At 58.3% G+C, this 17,024-nt stretch overlaps 1 protein-coding gene across 1 annotated transcript; it reads left to right on the forward strand.

Moving 5' to 3' along the window:
- Positions 1–5,981: 5,981 nt before the first annotated feature.
- Positions 5,982–11,623, forward strand: FOXF2 (forkhead box F2). The gene is made up of 2 exons (XM_074985931.1): positions 5,982–7,288; positions 11,228–11,623. Exons 1-2 carry the CDS (start codon positions 6,316–6,318, stop codon positions 11,392–11,394), a joined length of 1,140 nt encoding a protein of 379 aa, XP_074842032.1. The 5' UTR covers positions 5,982–6,315; the 3' UTR covers positions 11,395–11,623.
- Positions 11,624–17,024: the final 5,401 nt, after the last annotated feature.

The raw sequence follows: 17,024 nt of genomic DNA on the forward strand, positions 1-17,024 counted from the left end.
CATGGGGGCGGCGGGGGGATTTGAAAACAACCAGGCTGGAACCAGACCTGCCCCCGCCCCTCACACGTAAGGGCACCTTATCAAAGGCGCGGAAGATGATGAAGGCGGAAAGCTTGTGGGCAAAAACCAGCGGCAATGTATAAAAGCGGGGAGCTCACCGGATGGCAATGTAAAGGGGGCGGGAGAAAGTTGTTCGCCTTGGCCTCTGGGGACAGGGCAGAAGCAATGGGCATGAAGTGCAGCAGGGGAGGTTTAGGTTGGACGTTGGGAAACACTTCCTAGCTGTCAGGGCGGCTAAGCCCTGGAGTTGCCTGGGGAGGGTGTGGAATCTCCATCGCTGGCGATATTTAGGAGCAGGTCCCTACATCTCTGACAGGGTTGACCTGAGTGGCGCTCGCTGCTGCCCTGAGGGCAGGGACAGGACCTCATGGCCTCTTGAGGTCCCTTCCAGCGCCGGGAGCCTCTGATTGGAAACCCGGGCGAGGTAAAGGCCAACCCGAAAGGAACAGCGTTGCCCAGTGAGCGCTTGCTCGCCGCCCTCCCGCCTGGCGCTGCCGCCCGGGGAGGCCAAATGACTTCCCGGGAGAAGCTGCTGCTCAGTCGCGCACCGGAGCCGGCGATCAGCCGCGCCCTTGATCACCCACAGCCGCGTTCCGCTGGCCGGGCCCCAGCTCCCCGCGCATCCTCCTGCGCCTGGCGGGTCTGCCAAAGCGGAGTCGCCCCGTAGCGGCAGGGGCCAGCATCCAGGCGCGTCCCCGCAGCCCTGCCTAAACGGGGCCCCAATCGCTCAGCCGCGCGGGCTGCGAGCTGGCGGGCCGAGCCGGAGCCGCGCTGGGAAAGCAGCCCCGATGGAGCAGACGTCCTTCCCCGGCTCGTAACGCCCAGCCGCGGTCATTGTTAGCCGCGCTTTGCTCGGCGCTCGGAGACAAAGGGGCTTTGTTTTTTTCAGCGCGGGATGCAATGTACTGCTGCAGGGGCGGGTTTCCTTTACCGAGGTGACCTGTATCCTGAGCGCAGGGCGCGCGGGGGGGCGGGTATTTTGATCCTCCGGGAAGTGGATACAGAGTTGCGCCTATCACAGACTGGGGTGGGGGGGCTCAAGATTGTGCCCTGGTGGGGGAACAAGCTGTGCCGAAACCCTGGGCAAAAACGTGCTCAGCTGCCGCAGGATAGGGCGTCTGACGTAGGGAAAGGAGGAGGGGGCGCCGCCAGCGCGCGTTTAACAGCGAGTCCCAGGGGTAGGCGTGTCCCCAGCATCCACGCGTGGAGGTCGGAGGCAGAGTCATCCCTTACTGTGAGCCACTGGGGGCGCCCCTCCCCGCCCCGGCGCCCAGGAAGGGCAGGCCCTGTCTGCCGGCGGGGGAAGGTCAGCGCCTGGCAAACGGGGAAGCGGCAGGGCGGTTGAGATCGGCGCCTTTGCAACGCAGCTGCTTGGCTCGGTCGCCCCCGCCGCCTCGCTTACCTGAGCCAACCTCCGTGCCAGCCTGCCAGGCCTTCCGCCCGCTCTCCAGGGGCCGCTCCGTGGCGGGCAAAGGGAAAGGGAAAGCCCCCTCCGCCCTGCAGCTCTGCCTGGTGCTGCCTCCCCGCTTTCCTACCACGCATTTGGTGCATGCGGGGAGGAGCCCCGGCTGTCCCTAGGGACCTGCTCCCCCGAGCCGCAGGAGGAAGAGAGGGGCTTTTAAACTCGCCCACGGCCCGGGACGAGCAGTGAGCGAGCGGCTTGCCGGCCGGCGGAAAGCCGAGGGGCCCGGCTCGGCGGGCTGCAGGGCCCTGCGCCCCGAACCGGAGAGGCTCCTGGGAACAGAGCAAAGGCTGGGCGATCCCGGCCACCCATCGCGCTCTTCCCATCGCCCGGGCCGCCGCTCGCTCTGCCGAAAGCGCCTGCACAGCCCTTGCAACTCCCTGCCGGGGCCGTTAGCCCGCGGACCGCTCGGCGCGGCTGAAATCCAGGGGGATTCCGCACAGCGATGCTACCCCGCTGTCCGGCCTCTCCTTATCCGACTGCATTGCCCGGCCCGGCCCGGCCCGGCCCGGCCCTCCCCTGTGTGCCTCTCGCCGCCCTCCCGTGCGCAGGCAGCCGACCTCCAGCGCCCGGCTCCTTCCCTGCACCTGTCCCTGGGGGGAGCAGCGTGCAGCTTCTCGGAGCCAGGAGACTTTGCGGCGGCAGAGAGTAGCGTCAACCAGGGGTGTGGCAGGAAAAAGAGGAGCCCCCTGCGGGGTGGGGGTGTCTGTGTGGGGAGCTACCAACTCACCTGGTCTTACTGCACCAGGCGCACGCATGGCAGCTGCAGGGGCAGACACCCCCCCCTGCGGGGGGTCCCCTCTTTGGAAAGGGCAGCCGTGGTAACCCCCCAACAGAAGGTATCCGAAAAGACCGGCGGGAAAGACACACGCAGGTGTAAGGAGGAGGATGCACTTCCCCTGCTTCCTCCCCCGGGAGCCCCGGCCCGATTCAGCACGCGCTGGAGAGCGGGAGACCCCGCGGTATCTAAACCGCATCCCGCTCCTGATGCCGTCTCTGAGCTGTGCTGAGGAGCCCCCCAAGCCCTTCCGGGCCCGGCGCCGTTAGCCTCAGTCGCCCGATGCGCAGCTGAGTTGTTGCGGTGGTGGTGTTTGCGGCGGGGTGGGCAACTTTCCGTCGGACTGAGCGTTTCCTTCTCCCGCCCTAGGCCCGTGCAGATCCGAAGGGGGCGCGGATCGCCTTAGGGACCGGCAGTCCCTCCCGGAAAAGCGGGGAGCTGACCCAGCTGTCACAAAGCGAGGACGGGCAGGAGTATCAGGGGGCGGCCCTGTTAGTCTGTAGCTCCAAACCCAAGAAGAAGTCCCGTGGGCACGTTATAGACCTACAGATATTTTGGAGCCTGAGCTCGGGTGGGCAAAGCCCCGCTTTAGCTGCATGGGTAGGCAGAGGGGTCCCTCCCACCCTAAAGAGGCACAGGGGCATTTGAGAAGGACCGAGGGGAGATGGAGTCTCTGGGCGTTCCGCAGTTCTGGGGAAAGCCGGCTCGGAGAAGCGGCCTCTCCCGAGCGTCGCCAAACGGAAGAGCCAGCGATATAAACATTGGGCCGGCGGGCCTGGTGCCAAAATGCCACAGGTCTGGGGGCTCAGGGCAAAACCGGGGGTGGGTGACTCCTTCCCCCGCCCCTCCACTGCCAGCCCTTCCCCTCCGTCCTTGCTCCGCTCGCTGTGCAGGGCTCGCCCCTCTGCGGCTTTGCCTGTCCATTTCGCCCAGTCCGGTTCTGCCTGATGAGCGATTTCCCCAGGGGCAAAAGGCGGCCCGTGCCTCCAGCGCGGAAGGGCACCCCTGTGACGCGGCCCTCGGTAACTTCCTGCCCCCCACCCCGAAACCTGCCCGTGGAGGGAAAACCCTCCGGGGCTTAAGGCATACATCGTGTTCCAACGCGGCGGGGATTTGTTTCAGTTTCCCTATGGGATTGAATTGACAACTGCCTCTCATATGCCGGACCTGCGACGGGGAGCGGGACCGAAGGGAGCTTTGGGAGCCATAAACATTTACCCTTCGTGCTTGTCTCCCCTGGGTTAGCCCCAGCGGTTTCAGCTACCCGGAGAAGCCGAGCGGGGAACCGAACCCGCAACCCCGAAGCGCCCGCCTGCTCTCCGAACGGTGCCCCCCGTCCCTTCCAAGGGGCCCCCTCCGCAGAGCCTGGCAAAGCAGCCCCGGCGCGCTCAGCACAGAAGCGGCCCCGGTCACCAAAATAAACCTCTCCCCCCAGCAGCGAACGCGCTTTTGTTTCACCGTGGGAACCCCCGGCCGAGCCCAGCAGCAGCAAGGCTGGGAAAACGTTCAGGCCCTTGTCCTGCACGCAGGGGTTGCTGTGCGGCTAAAAATACAGAAGCCAGGCCCAGGCGGAGACCACCACGGGCGCTGTTGGGGCTCCCCGGGCATTTCACTGGCACTCGCGTAATGATCTGTTTAAAGTACCCTGCTAGGCAGGGTAAATTCCGGGCAGGACCGCGGAATCTGGCGTGGTGTGATCCCCCGCGTCCCCTACAACCTGCGGAACCCGGCTTCTCTGTTCGGTTTACTTGGGCAAGCCCTTGCTCATTTGCTGGGTAAGAAAGGCAGGAGGCCAGGGCGGTCCTTGCCCCGCGCGGGAAGCTGTCTCCTGAAAGGCTAACGGGTCTTTTGGAACACAAGGTCTTTGCTCACCAAAGTTTATGCGCCAAACGATCTGTTAGGCTCCAAGGGGACACAGGACTTCTTGTTCCGGAAGGCACAGACTAACCCGGCTACCGCTCTGAGAGGTGTCTGCTGAAAGGTTACCTTGGCCCAATGCCCCCTCCGGCGGGAGGCTCTTGAACCTAAAGAGCTGAACGCTTATCGGCTCGGATTTGTTTCCCCTCTAGTTATCCCCCTGCTGCTTCCTAGAGAGACCCTCTAGGCCTGTCCTGAAACGGGCTGGAAGGTTGTCCACGGATCTCCGGCCATCGAAAGAGCTGTCACAGCGCTGGGGAGGGAGATTGCTCTCCCTGGCTCAGAGGAGCGTTGGTCGGAAGAAGTGGGTCTGTCCCACCAAAGCGCATCACCCAATAAACTATGTTGTTAGTCTTTAAAGTGCCACTGGGCTGCTTGTTTGTGTGGCTGGTATATAGACTAACGGGGCTCTCTCTCTGTTACTGGTTCAGAGGAGGGTTTCAAATGCAAAAGGGACGGGTCATTCTCCGAGGAGGCACCAACTTCAGCAAGTTCAGAACGCGTGTCCCCCGCTGCAGCGTGGGAAGGACTTGTCCCACCTCTCCGGCAAAGTAAACAACTACTATCGACAGAGCGAGGGGGCGGGGGGTCCCATTGAACTAGGTGGCCCAGAGCGGTGCGCGCCCGAGTGGTTTTTAGCCGAGTCCCGGGTACGATCAAGCCCCTTTCAGCCCCAGGCCCAGGCGGACAGCAGCGGGGAGAAGCGGGAGGCGACCGCCGCCCGCTCAGTTAATTTCGCTTTTCTTTGTCTAATTGCTGCGGCGCGGAGGGAAAAGGAGCCGGGCTCCGGGCAGTAAACTGACACTTGGGCGCTGTGTGTGGTATCCGGGCCGGCTTGGCTGGAAACAGCCTGCTTCCACTCAACTGCCGGCCACTGGCTGAGACCAGCCCCCGCCCCCGGGCCGCAGCTACCCACCCGCCGGCGCACCGCGGAGCTGCCCTGGGCAGGCAGACAGACGCGCCCTGCTCGGCCCCGGCCCTTCGCTCCAGCATCCCTGTGCTCCCCGCTCCCTGGGGTGCAGCCACCCTCCCCAACGCTTCCCCCAGCACCGGCCCATCCCCATCGCCTCCCCCCCATTCCCGGCCAGAGCCCGCGTCGGCCCCGCACGGGACCGGGCTGTCCCTGGGAAGGGCATCGCCGGGGGCCCAGCATCACCTCGGGCATTGCCTGGCGGGGGGGGGGGCGCTCGGTGGGACCCCCTGGCGGGCTGTCAGCTGCAGCCGCGCTGCACCCGGGCCGCCAGCGGACACCCGCAGGCTCCCCCCGCCCAAGCCGTGCGCCCGGGGGCGATGGGAACTCCCAGGCTGGGCGGCCGGAGGGAGTCCGCCGCTTGCTCGGCGCTGGGCCCGCTGAGAAATGGAGCCTGGGGCCGGGCCGGGCCGAGTGCACGCCCGGGCACGTCGAGCTTCTCCCTGGGTCCCTCCCCGGGCTCCGCTGCCGGGGGCAAGCCGCCTCCATCCGGCCCCGGGGGCGTGCAACCGCCAGGCCGGGACGGAGAGTTACCTTCGGCGCCGGGCGGCTGCGGGGATGGAAGTGGCCGGGGGCGGCCGCTGAATGGGGGGGGGGTCCTCGAGTGGGCCGGGGAGGGCAGCGGCGCGCTCTGGCGCAGCAGCGCCGCCTGCCCGCCCGAGGCCAGCTGGAAAGGGGGTGGTCTCTCCTTCCCCCCCCCCGCGGGCTGCTGCGCGCTCGGAGCGCTCCAGGGGGGTCGGAAGCGAAGGGACGCGCTTTAAGACGCGGCTCGGAGGCCGGGCTTTGTTCGGCTGCTCAGTCCCCGCGCCGCGCTCGAGGGGCTCGGGCGCTGCCTCCTCTGCCGGGCGCGGGCGGCCGGGGATGGCCGGCGGGTGGGGGGCCCGGCAGGCGTTGGCGCAGCCCTGAGCCGACGGCTCCCGAGGCCGGGGGCGAACCGCGGCGGAAGGGAGCGGAGCGGAGCCGCTGCGCTGCCGGGGGAGTGATGCGCCCCGGGCCGCCGCCAGCCCGCAGCCGCCGCCTCCAGCCGCCGCACTAGGAGGTGCCCCGGGAGCGGCACCCGCCGCCCCCCCGGCCCAGCAGGGCAGCCCCGGCTCCCCTCTCGGGCGCGCCCCTCCCGCCCCGCGCCAGATGAGCACCGAGGGCGGCCCCCAGCCGCTGGAGCCCCCGGCCCCCGCGCGCCCCCGCAGCCCGGCCGCCGGCGCTCTGCAGGCCGCCCTGATGAGCCAGCCGCCCTCCGCCGCCCTGGAGAGCCCCGCCGCGGCGGGCAAGAGCAAGAAGGCCGGCTCGGGGCTGCGGCGGCCGGAGAAGCCGCCCTACTCCTACATCGCGCTCATCGTCATGGCCATCCAGAGCTCCCCGGCCAAGCGGCTGACGCTGAGCGAGATCTACCAGTTCCTGCAGAGCCGCTTCCCCTTCTTCCGCGGCGCCTACCAGGGCTGGAAGAACTCCGTGCGCCACAACCTCTCGCTCAACGAGTGCTTCGTCAAGCTGCCCAAGGGGCTGGGCCGCCCGGGCAAGGGCCACTACTGGACCATCGACCCGGCCAGCGAGTTCATGTTCGAGGAGGGCTCGTTCCGCCGCCGGCCCCGCGGCTTCCGCCGCAAGTGCCAGGCGCTCAAGCCCATGTACCGGGTGATGAACGGCCTGGGCTTCGGCGCCTCCCTGCTGCCGCAGGGCTTCGACTTCCAGGCGCCCGCCGCCTCCCTGGCCTGCCATGCCAACGGCTACAACCTCGACATGATGGCCAGCCCCATGGCCGGCGGCTACGAGGGCCTGGCCGGGGGCCACCACGTGCCGCACATGTCCCCCAACCCGGGCTCGACCTACATGGCCAGCTGCCCGGTGAGTGCCAACGGGGACTACGGCCCGGAGAGCAGCAGCAGCCCGGTGCCCTCCTCCCCCGCTCTGGCCAGCGCCATCGAGTGCCATTCCCCCTACGCCAGCCCGGCCGCTCACTGGACAGCCTCGGGGGCCCCTCCGTATATAAAACAGCAGGCGCTGCCAGCCGGGAACCCGGCCCCGGCCGGCCTGCACTCCGGCATGTCCTCCTACTCTCTGGAGCAGAGCTACCTGCACCAAAACGCCAGGGACGAGCTGTCAGGTAAGAGCCCTGCGCTTGCCAGCCCCCCCCCCCGCCCCCAGGCCGGGCGTTTGCTGGCGCTGGGGGATCCGAGGAGGGCGAGGCCGGGGCGGCGCGGTGTTTTCTCTGCAAACAGCGCTGGCCAAGGGAAAACACGCGCCGGGCCGCGCGGGGAAAGAGAGCTATTGTTCGGGAGCAGATCGGGCTCTGGCGGGGGGGGGGGGGCAAAAGCTGCCCAGTCTGTGCTGCCTGGGGGGGTTTGGGGCTCGGGAGGAACGCGCCCGCTCCTAGGGCTCCTGCTGGCTTCGGGGTTACACGCCCCCCCACCCTTCTCTCCGTGGGGTTTGCTGCCTCGTCAATTTCAACCCAGCTGGGCTGGGTCTTGCATCCCTTGGCTAGAAATAGCGGGGAAAGAATGACAAGGGCGCCGTTAAATTATGCACAAACCAAACCAAAACACCACCCCCCCCGCGACTTCGAGCCGGGAGGACTGAAAAGAGGTTTAATGTTACCTCCAAACTCTTGCGGAGTTAAAAAAAAATCCAACCGCTAATCTTTAAAAATGCGCGGAGATTAAAAGAGATCCACACTATTGCGACAGCCGGAGGAGAAACCGGGCCTGGGTTTCTGCCCTCCCTGCCCGAGGAGAGGAAATGTAGCCTTAGAAAATCCGGCCCGGGAGCGGAGGAAGCAAAGGACAAAAATGGGTAAAAGATGTGAGGTTCTTAGGGGCAAATTTCCCAAGGAACGGCGGGGCCTGGAGGTTAACCAAACAAAGACGTCTGGGCTGGACCACACCGAAGAGGATTTTAGCCTGACTTAACCCGCCTGACAGCAGGGCCTTGTTCACTTTTCTGGGAATTTCAACGAGTAACAAACACAGCCGACCCGCTTCAGTGGGGCTTCCCCCCTGCTTCTGGAAGGGCTGTCAGTCATTCCTCTGGCGCGGGCAGGGAAGGGCCCTGGTACCTTGCGCTGACGGAGCCCGGCTTTCGCTTTGGGCAGCTGTGTTTGGAAACTCGGCTGGCTGCTCGGCTGGCCGCAGGGAAACAACTTAACTAGGCGAACGCTGCTACGGGCCTTCTGGGGACGGGGCGCTTGAGGGTTTGCACGGGCTGCGTTGAGCTCACCGGGGAAGCTGGTGGGTTGATGGAGGTTTCACCGGGGAAGCCGCCCGCTCCCTCCTCCCCCTGCAAACACGTTGAAAGGGAGGCTGATCGGGAAAGCGAGAGTGCAGGGTTTCGCAGCGATGCCTGGGGAAGGGACCTCGGACCGGTGACCGACTGCTACCTCCCCAACGAGCCCGTTTGCCCGCGCGGAATCCGCATTTCCCCAGCGGCAGATTATAATCTCGTTTAATTGTAAATCCCGCGCCAGGGGTTAGATTAGGTTCCTCCTTCCCCTTGGTTTTACGCTCAGAACATGCACACCCCCCCCCCCCCCGCTCGGTTTTTTTCTCTTCTCGGCCTCTCCCCGAGAAACCCCGTCGCAGAACCGTGGGACAACTTGGGGAAGGACTTTGACGTTTATAAATCAAAACTTCTCCCCGGCACATAGTGATCGGTTTACGGTGGGAACGGGCTGGAGGTGACCTTCCAAGTGACGTTTGTTGTCAGAGTGCAAAGTTTTCCTGGGGAATCGGAAGCAGAAACTCTCCGCGCCCAGCTTGGGCCAGGGCTGTTCCCCAAAGTATCACAGGGGGAGCCGCGTTCGTCTGTATTTCCAAAAACAACGAGAAGTCCCGTGGCACCTTATAATCGAGCAGATATTTTGGAGTACCAGCTTTCGGGGCATTCTTTTGGCTTGTCTAATCTGCAATTCTTTTCCTAGTTTTGCCCTACGCTGGAGACGCAAATATTGCCAAGAACGGGGCTGTTTGAATCTAGTTTCCTTCTTCTAAAACTGAACAGAAGCATAACACGAATCCCACGCCTCGCTAGCGAAGACAAACGTAGCTCGAGCGAGGACCCCTCGTGCCAAAGGAACAAATGAATTTCCGTTTCAGGCGTTCTCTCTAGACCGGAGGGTGAAGCGTGCAATCAGCTTTTAAACAGTTTTTTTTTTTCCCCGGTTTATTTCAGTCCTGTGTCCTAGTTAAAAAAACTAACGCTAAAATGCCGGCCCAGGCCTTTATTGAAAATAGTTCCTCGCCCCCGAGGTAGCTAAAAAGTCGTATGTGTGAATATATACTCGCATGCCCATGCTCAGGCATAGGGTAAATATTAGTTCCTTGGTTTGTATGAATTAACGGTAAATGAAAAGGAGCGATTATTTCTCATTATCTGCAGCGCACAAGCCATAACAAGTGCACGCCGTAGTTCTATACCTGCCTTTTTATTCGTTTAATGCGACACAGCTTTGGTTACAAAAATATCAATAAACCTCCATCAACCCACCAGCCGTTTAAGTTAGTGAGGGCGTAAGTTCGAAGCCTCGGATTTGTATCCGGCCCAAGAATAAGAATAGAAAAGATTGGAAACAGAGGCTTGTGCTCCTGGAGGCTTGAGGAGACATTTTTTCGCACGTTGTTAAACCATGCTCCCTGATTGAATCAGGGTTGCAATAAAGTGCAAAGGTTTATTGTCAGCATACCAGCAGGGTTATTAGAAAGACCAAGGAAATCCAGAGAAATAATCACCTTTACACACAGTGAGCGCGGCGGGGTGAGAGAAGGGACAGTGAAACAGCCCAGAAAGAGGCAGGTATACTGCAATGAATATTGCGCATCGCCCTGCCCGAGGACTGCCTGGCCTGGGGCATGGAATCTGCAGTCGAATTTCCCTGGGATTCTGTAAAGTTTTATCCACGTTACGGATTTAGACTCTGAGGGTGTTGGAGATTGTGCTCCCAGTTTGGCCTGGACTCTGGGATAAGCCACTGACGAACCTCCAGTGAAGTTTCTCTTCCCAGGCAGACTTAAAAGGATCTGATCGTCCCGAGGGAAAAATCGGAACCCATTTTATTTCAGCTCTGAGCAGATTGGTGTGGTGGGGCAAGCCCCCACCTGGGTGAGCCCCTGCAGTCCTTTCTCAAGCAAAGCTCCCACGGGGAGCGTAAAGTCTGAACAAGGAGCGCAGGATGAGCCCCGCAGTTGCGAAGAAAATCGCTTCCAAATGAGCCCAGCGCGCCAGGAGGCGGGCAGGCTGGCTTCGGGGTGCGCGATGTCCTGCGGGGGGCTGATGCCTGACTTCAGTCCTGCTGCTAGGCTGGCGGGGAATGGGGATTGTGCTTTTGGTTTAAGTGCAGGGTATCTTTACGAACCTGAATGCAGCCGTCTGAACACCGGGAGACACGGAGCGCTCCCCCTCCCCCTCCCACGGAATTCACCCTCGCCGGTCCAAAATTGCTTCTCATTGATCCGGTCCCCACTGCAGTCGGGAACACACCTCCCGTTGATCTGACTAGGGCAGGGCCAGGAGCATTACCTACACCGCCTACAGAAAAGGTGCAGGTGTTGTCCTTGCGTTGCACACCCGCAGGACATCGCTACGTGCACACGCGGGGGAAAGAGAGATGCGCGCGCAACGAAACAGGCTAAACGCACATTGCATGCATAGATTGTTTGTGGGTGCGTGTTTGTCTATGGCAGAGCGTACAGACAAGTGTGAGCCGTTTATCTCCATATCTGCCCCCGTACAAGCATCTAACACACACACACACAATTGCAGTAGGTATGTGTACACAATAATTTCCCCTTTTCTGAGCCATGGAACACGACCACTAGCCGGTGTGTATTTCAGGCACCTTTAGGCTCTTTAAGGAGCCAAAACTTTTTGGGGAGCCCTTCCTAACTGCTCCAGAAGGCTCAGTCCCCGCTAACAGGGACTCCTCCCCCCCCAGCCCCAGAACAGAATTGCCACTCGCCCTAAGCACGAGGCGTGTGTCTCAGCCCGCGGGACGCGTTTTCCCATCCAATCCAGCTCAATTCTCAGGCGCTCTTGTTATTTTCTCCCCCTGCAGTGGGACTGCCTCGCTACCAGCCCCATTCTTCCCCCGTGTGCGACAGAAAAGACTTCGTGCTCAACTTCAACGGCATTTCTTCTTTTCACCCTTCCGCTGGTGGATCTTATTATCACCACCATCACCACCAAAGCGTCTGTCAAGATATCAAACCCTGCGTGATGTGAACTGAGCCCTAGCCCGGCAGGACGAGCAGGTGGCTGCTTAAGGGACTGGAGGTAGACACGGACGCACGCGGAGAGGGTGTAATAATGTGCACTCCAGGTAGCATTGAATAGTGTACAGGTCACTTAGCAAAATCGCAGCAGGAGCCCTTTGCCCTCACCCCCCCCCCCCCCGTCACACCTGGAAGGAGAGAACAGGAGGGTGCAATGCCCCCAGGCTTTTTGGGGTAGGTTTTCTTTTGGGTACGGGCGGGGGAAAGGTTGTCTTTCCAAAGGAATCTGACCTAGTTTAGCACGAAAGGCAATTTTGACATCTCCATTGTCCTGAAGACCAGAGTCCACAAAAGGGCTCAGGTCCCGTTGTTTTAAGACAGAAACAAGTTTCGCGTGACTGAGGAAAACCTGTCTCAAAGCAGCCCTACCGAGAGAGGCCACTTCTGGAGAGTTAATTAAGTAACTTGATTTTTCTAAACACGGTTTATGGACGCCAGCACCCCTCAATAGTATTAAAATATATTGTTTAGATATTGTGTATAGAGGCTAAGAAAGTTCGGGTTTGTTTTTTCCAGTATTGCAACAATCAATGTTTTTGTTTTTATTTTTACAAAGTTCTTTTCTACCACCGTATTTTTAAAAAGAAGTATTTTAAATACATCTGGTGTATACGCGCACACGTAACGGCTTTCAAAGGAGACTATATTTGCACTTATGTATACTTTTAACAGTTTGCCCAAAACCTTTTGATGTACAAATTCATTTTCAATAAAATGTGTATAAACGACAGTGCACTGACGAGCCATCTAGTTTCACTCTGGTCATTGTCCCTTAAACCCAAGTGTAATAAGGCGCTCGAGGCCCTGCAGGTACTATCGCGGGGGGGCGGGGGCGGATAACGGACCTACAGAGGCATCTATGTCCAGAGCTCCTCTGAGGTTTGACCGATATCCCCGCGCTTTCTTTGGGTGTCCTACTCTATTTTCCCCAGCTACGTGTGGAGGAATTACAGCAGTGTGGGGTGGGGGGGAAGAATGGACATAAAAAAATCAACGTTTGCGCAATGCAAGCCATCTATGAGGCCTCAGCTGCACTGAGCAATGTCCAGAGCTCATCCATCGCAGCACGATTGTGCTTTCTTGTGCACAGCTCTTCCTAGCCCCACTTTTTTTTCTGCGCTTTCCCTGTGTATTAAGACCTCCGGTAGGCGCTGGCCCAAATGTTGCTGTCCTTGCCTTTGCGAAACGCTGAACCCAATAGGAGCTGGGGGTTGGCTGGGACCCCGGGATCGAGCTGCGTGTAAACAGTGGTTCGCCACTGCTCGCAGGGGGCCAGGCTTAGTGCATCCTCCTGGAGTACAATCTTGGCTTCCTGCTTATAGGTCCAGGTAGGCGTGTAGTTTTGATGTAAAGATACCGAAGACACATGTGTGCTGGCCGGGCGGGAGCCCCAAGGATAGATCTGACATTGCCCGGAGCTGAACATTTACTCCCGCTCAGCCCATAAAGTTAATTCGTCCCTTAAACCCACTGGCGTTCGCGAGCCACACACCTTTGCGCTTTCTCGTGGCGGTGAAGTCACCTTCTTAAGCCACAAACCCTCGATCCCGCCGAAGGACCCCGGGGTGGAGACATACACAGGGCGAGCAGACGCGTTAATGTCTCTCCACGCCGCCCCTGCCTGCTTACTGCAGCGGCTGGAGGTCTGAAGAGCCCACGGCCGGCCTTGCAACCGTTCACGTGCATCGCTCCCTGAAAGCAAAAACGAAACCGCCCTAGCAAGGCCGCCTGCCCCCGAAAATCCCTCTCCTGGGCCTGGCTCCCCGGGGCTGCTCCACTCCACGAAGCACTGGGCGCGCTAAACACGAAACCCGGAGCCCCGCTATTCCGCGCATCACACCTCCTTCCGGGGAAGGAGCTGGGGCACAGTCCTAGAAGATCCGTTCGCCCTTAGACAGCAAGTGGGGTCCCTGGCTCCCCCCCACCCCCACCCCGCCCGCGATCGTACGCTCAGGCATATGAGCCCGTCCTGGACGGAAGAAAGGGCAGCACCCGTAGCACCCTGGCGCTTCTAAACACGAAGCGGCGCGTGAAGCTGGTCAGAACGATTTTTGTTTTAAATCTCCAGTTTTGTATTTATACCCAAGCCTGCCCCCCCCCCCCCGCGCCCGCTTCTCAGGGGCCTGCAATAAATTATGAAGTCAGTTTCAGCGTTTGCTCCGACCACAGTGCTGTGTTTACATTCTTCCCAAGGCAAGCCCTGCATGCTCGTAATTTATATCCTAAACACTTCAACGTAACTTGTTTACACAGAGCATGACAGGACCTCAAAGACAAAAAAACTGAACTTGCCTAACAGATGGACTAGGCCGTGGTTGTAGTGCCCCCTGGTGGGTCCCCCGTGGCATTGACCGTAAAGACAACACTCGAAAGGGCTGCGAAGTTTCATATTAAATAGAAGTTTTGTTCTATTTGTGGGAGTGATTCCATAGCAGGTAATAGATTTTCTCTCTCTCAGATACCTGTGTATGATCTCTCGCTCTCTCTCACACACACACGCACACAGAGCCCCTCTTCATAACAACACAGCAATACCAGGCAATAGGCCATATAGCAAATTCTCCCTTGCTTGTCTTTCCCCCAGGCTTTTTGACCAACAGAGAACTCTTCAGAACCAGAATTGGGGAACAGGGTTGCCAACCGTCAGTAAATTTACAGACTGTCCATCAAAAATTAACCAAAATTGGAGGTATCTGGAAAGTCCGTAAAAAAATGTAGGTGTCTGTAAATTTCGTAGAAGTGCAATAAAACTTCAAAAATAATTCTATAGGCGTTAAAATCTCTTCTGTGCTGCTTCAGCCATTTTACGGCAGAGCACTGGCAAGTGGATGTTTTCGTTGCTCGTTAAACCCAATGGTTGAGGTGAAGTCCTGTTTTATGAATGTAATATGAATATTGAAATAGGCATATATGTAATATAAATCACGTGATGGTCTCCTCTACATTGTCCTCCATTAGTGTCAGCACATTGGCAACATGCCTGCCTGAAGGAAAGCCAGTTAAATAACACATTGTCCTTGTGATGTAGCGAGGACAACAATTACTTTGCGCTTTTGGCCATTTATGTCGTCTCAATTTTTACGCCGTATTAGGTCCATTGGTCTGTCCCTAAATGAAACTGCTGTGGGTTGGCAACGCTGTTGATGAACTGTCGACAAGAGCAGGGGTGAATGCATCGAGAGGAATTCCCAGGTTTCGCCAAAAGAATTCCTTCAAACTTTAAGCGACTTGCAAAAGAAACAAGTAAATTTCAACCACTCCCAGAAGAAAGGAGCCCCGCTGCCAGCCTTCGGTGTCTGTCTCCCCTGCGAAACGCTAGTAGCCTTAAGGGCCAGCGAAAACAGCCGTGCAGCTGCAGAAGGGCCTTTTGAAAATGCCAGCGGGCTGCGTTTGCTTTACCTCTCCCCCGGGCTTACCCAGCCCTCAGGAGAAAGGGACCTGCAGGAAAGAGCCACCTCCTCCAGCGTTTTAACGGGAGGTGGGCTTGCACCGGACCTACGTCGCGGGCAGCCAGGCGGCTGCAACGGACCCAGCGAAGACGAGCGCCGAAGTTCAGAAACCAGCGGTGAGTGTGTGTGTCCCGGGAGAAAAGCCGCCCTGCGCATTCGCTTGCCCCTAACCAAGCAGGAAGGGCCCGACCCCTGCAGCGGAAGCCCTGAAACGAGCTGCTGGGGAACCTGACACCAGCTGACGCCGTTTCAGTGACTCAGCCTGGAGCTCGGCAGCCCCCAGCACGTTCAGGGCCGCACCCGCCGGCCTGGCTCGTCTTCCTTCGCACCCGCCGCCCCCTGGCCCGCTTCTGGCTGAGTTCATCTCACGCCCCTCCCCGCCCGTGGGCGTCGGTTTCTAACCCGCCTCGCAGCCCTGCCACAGCGCGGATCTCCCTGCAGCCCGGTTGCCAGAGGCGCGGTCACTTTCCAGCAGGAGGGGGCTCCGGCGGACCTCCCGTTGTGATGCGCGGGAGCGGGGCACTGCATGGGGGAGGCAAGACCCGCTGCTAAGCACCAGGCGCGGATAAACTGGCTCTGCCCAAAGGGGCGGTGGCGTTGGCCCTGGCTGGGAGCTGCGGGTACTTGGGTTCAGTGAGGAGGGAACCCGGCCATCACACTGAAGCGAGTTTCTGGAGCGCAGCAACCAAATCTTGCCCAGAAGCCGCAGGGGGCAGGAGCTAAGATCCATTTTCTTCCTCGGCTGCTGCTTCCCTACCGCCCCCACCCCCAACACCACCACCACCACCGTGGGGATTTTGCTTGCTCGCCTTTACCTGACAGCACCAAAACCTCAGCCGTCCTAAAGCCCGGACAGTACTGACCAAGCAGTTGAAAGGTTTCAGAATTACCCACATGCGGCTCTACCTTACGCGAGATGCTGAAGCTGTAGCAGCTATTTGATTAACGCGTTCCCCACAATATCCAGCGTTTTTATGTCAGAAAAGATGGGTCTGTTAAAACTGTTTGATTTCGCACTGTATTTTGAGCCACAGGGATGCTCCAAGCACTCCAATTTCCTGGTCCTTCTCCATGAAGAAACCAGAGAAATCTTAGCCAACTTTCATAAAGAAGGAAGGCTTGGAAGATTCCTATTCAGGAGAAGATCTGACTTTGAGCGCCGTTATTTAAATTTCAGCTTTTGTGACAGGCACGTATCTTTCAGCACTCAATAAAATGCTAAGATTAGCAAGCAGGCTCTGGTTCATCTTTTCCTTCCAATTTTAAAATGCGTGATTAGTCTCAGAAAAATTCACGAGCTTTGCTAAACTGGGATCACTTTAAAACAATGCTCAGCTTGGAGGAGGGTGAACAGTGCAAGGGAACAGACATACAATAGAGCAGTGTTTCTTAAACATTTTGAGACCACCAAACAAAAATATTTTTATGTTGAACTCCTATGAAAATTGTCTTCTAAAAAAGGTTGTTAGACCAAAAAAGGAGGGCAGGGGTCGTCAGACCAAAAAGCAAACAGTAACATATACAGCAAAAACAAAATTATTTTAATCAGGTATCATTGCACTGAAGTAACATTATGGCTGGTTTTAATAACAGAAAATATATAGTAACAGAGAGGCGGCCGTGTTAGTCTATATACTACCAAAACAAAAAAAGCAGTCAAGTAGCACTTTGAAGACTAACAACATTATTTATTTATTTATAATAAATTTATAATTTCATAAATAATTTTGTTAGTCTTTAAAATGCTACTTGACTGCTTTTTTGGTTTTGAGAAAATATATACCCTCTGTATTCTTCCAAATGCCCATGGCACACCTGTGAGGTGTTCATGTAACACCAGTGTTCTGCAGCACATAGTTTAAGAAACACTGCCATAGAATATACCTGATTCATACACAGCAGGGAAATTAGTTCAAAACATATGCTAATTTTAAAGAGAAATATATTTTAGCAAATCTGCTGCATTAATCTGCATGAAATAATGCCTCTGCTAGTAAGAACACCGGGGCTTCATTTATACATTTCACCATTTGAGAGATACAAATGAGGAAAGAGGTAAATAGAAGCCAACGTATTTTTGAATAAGAGCCCAGAGGTTCTTTAAGAGTGCAGTGATCTTTGGGTCTAGATT

The sequence above is a fragment of the Carettochelys insculpta genome, chromosome 2 (genome assembly GCF_033958435.1).
Source record: "Carettochelys insculpta isolate YL-2023 chromosome 2, ASM3395843v1, whole genome shotgun sequence".
Taxonomy (NCBI): Eukaryota; Metazoa; Chordata; order Testudines; family Carettochelyidae; genus Carettochelys; species Carettochelys insculpta.

Bases quoted from the DNA above. Each gene is read 5' to 3' on its own strand.
- FOXF2 (XM_074985931.1), top strand. From the start codon at position 6,316: ATGAGCACCGAGGGCGGCCCCCAGCCGCTGGAGCCCCCGGCCCCCGCG. The intron at 7,289-11,227 runs GTAAGAGCCCTG...CTCCCCCTGCAG, and splicing joins CGCCAGGGACGAGCTGTCAG to TGGGACTGCCTCGCTACCAG.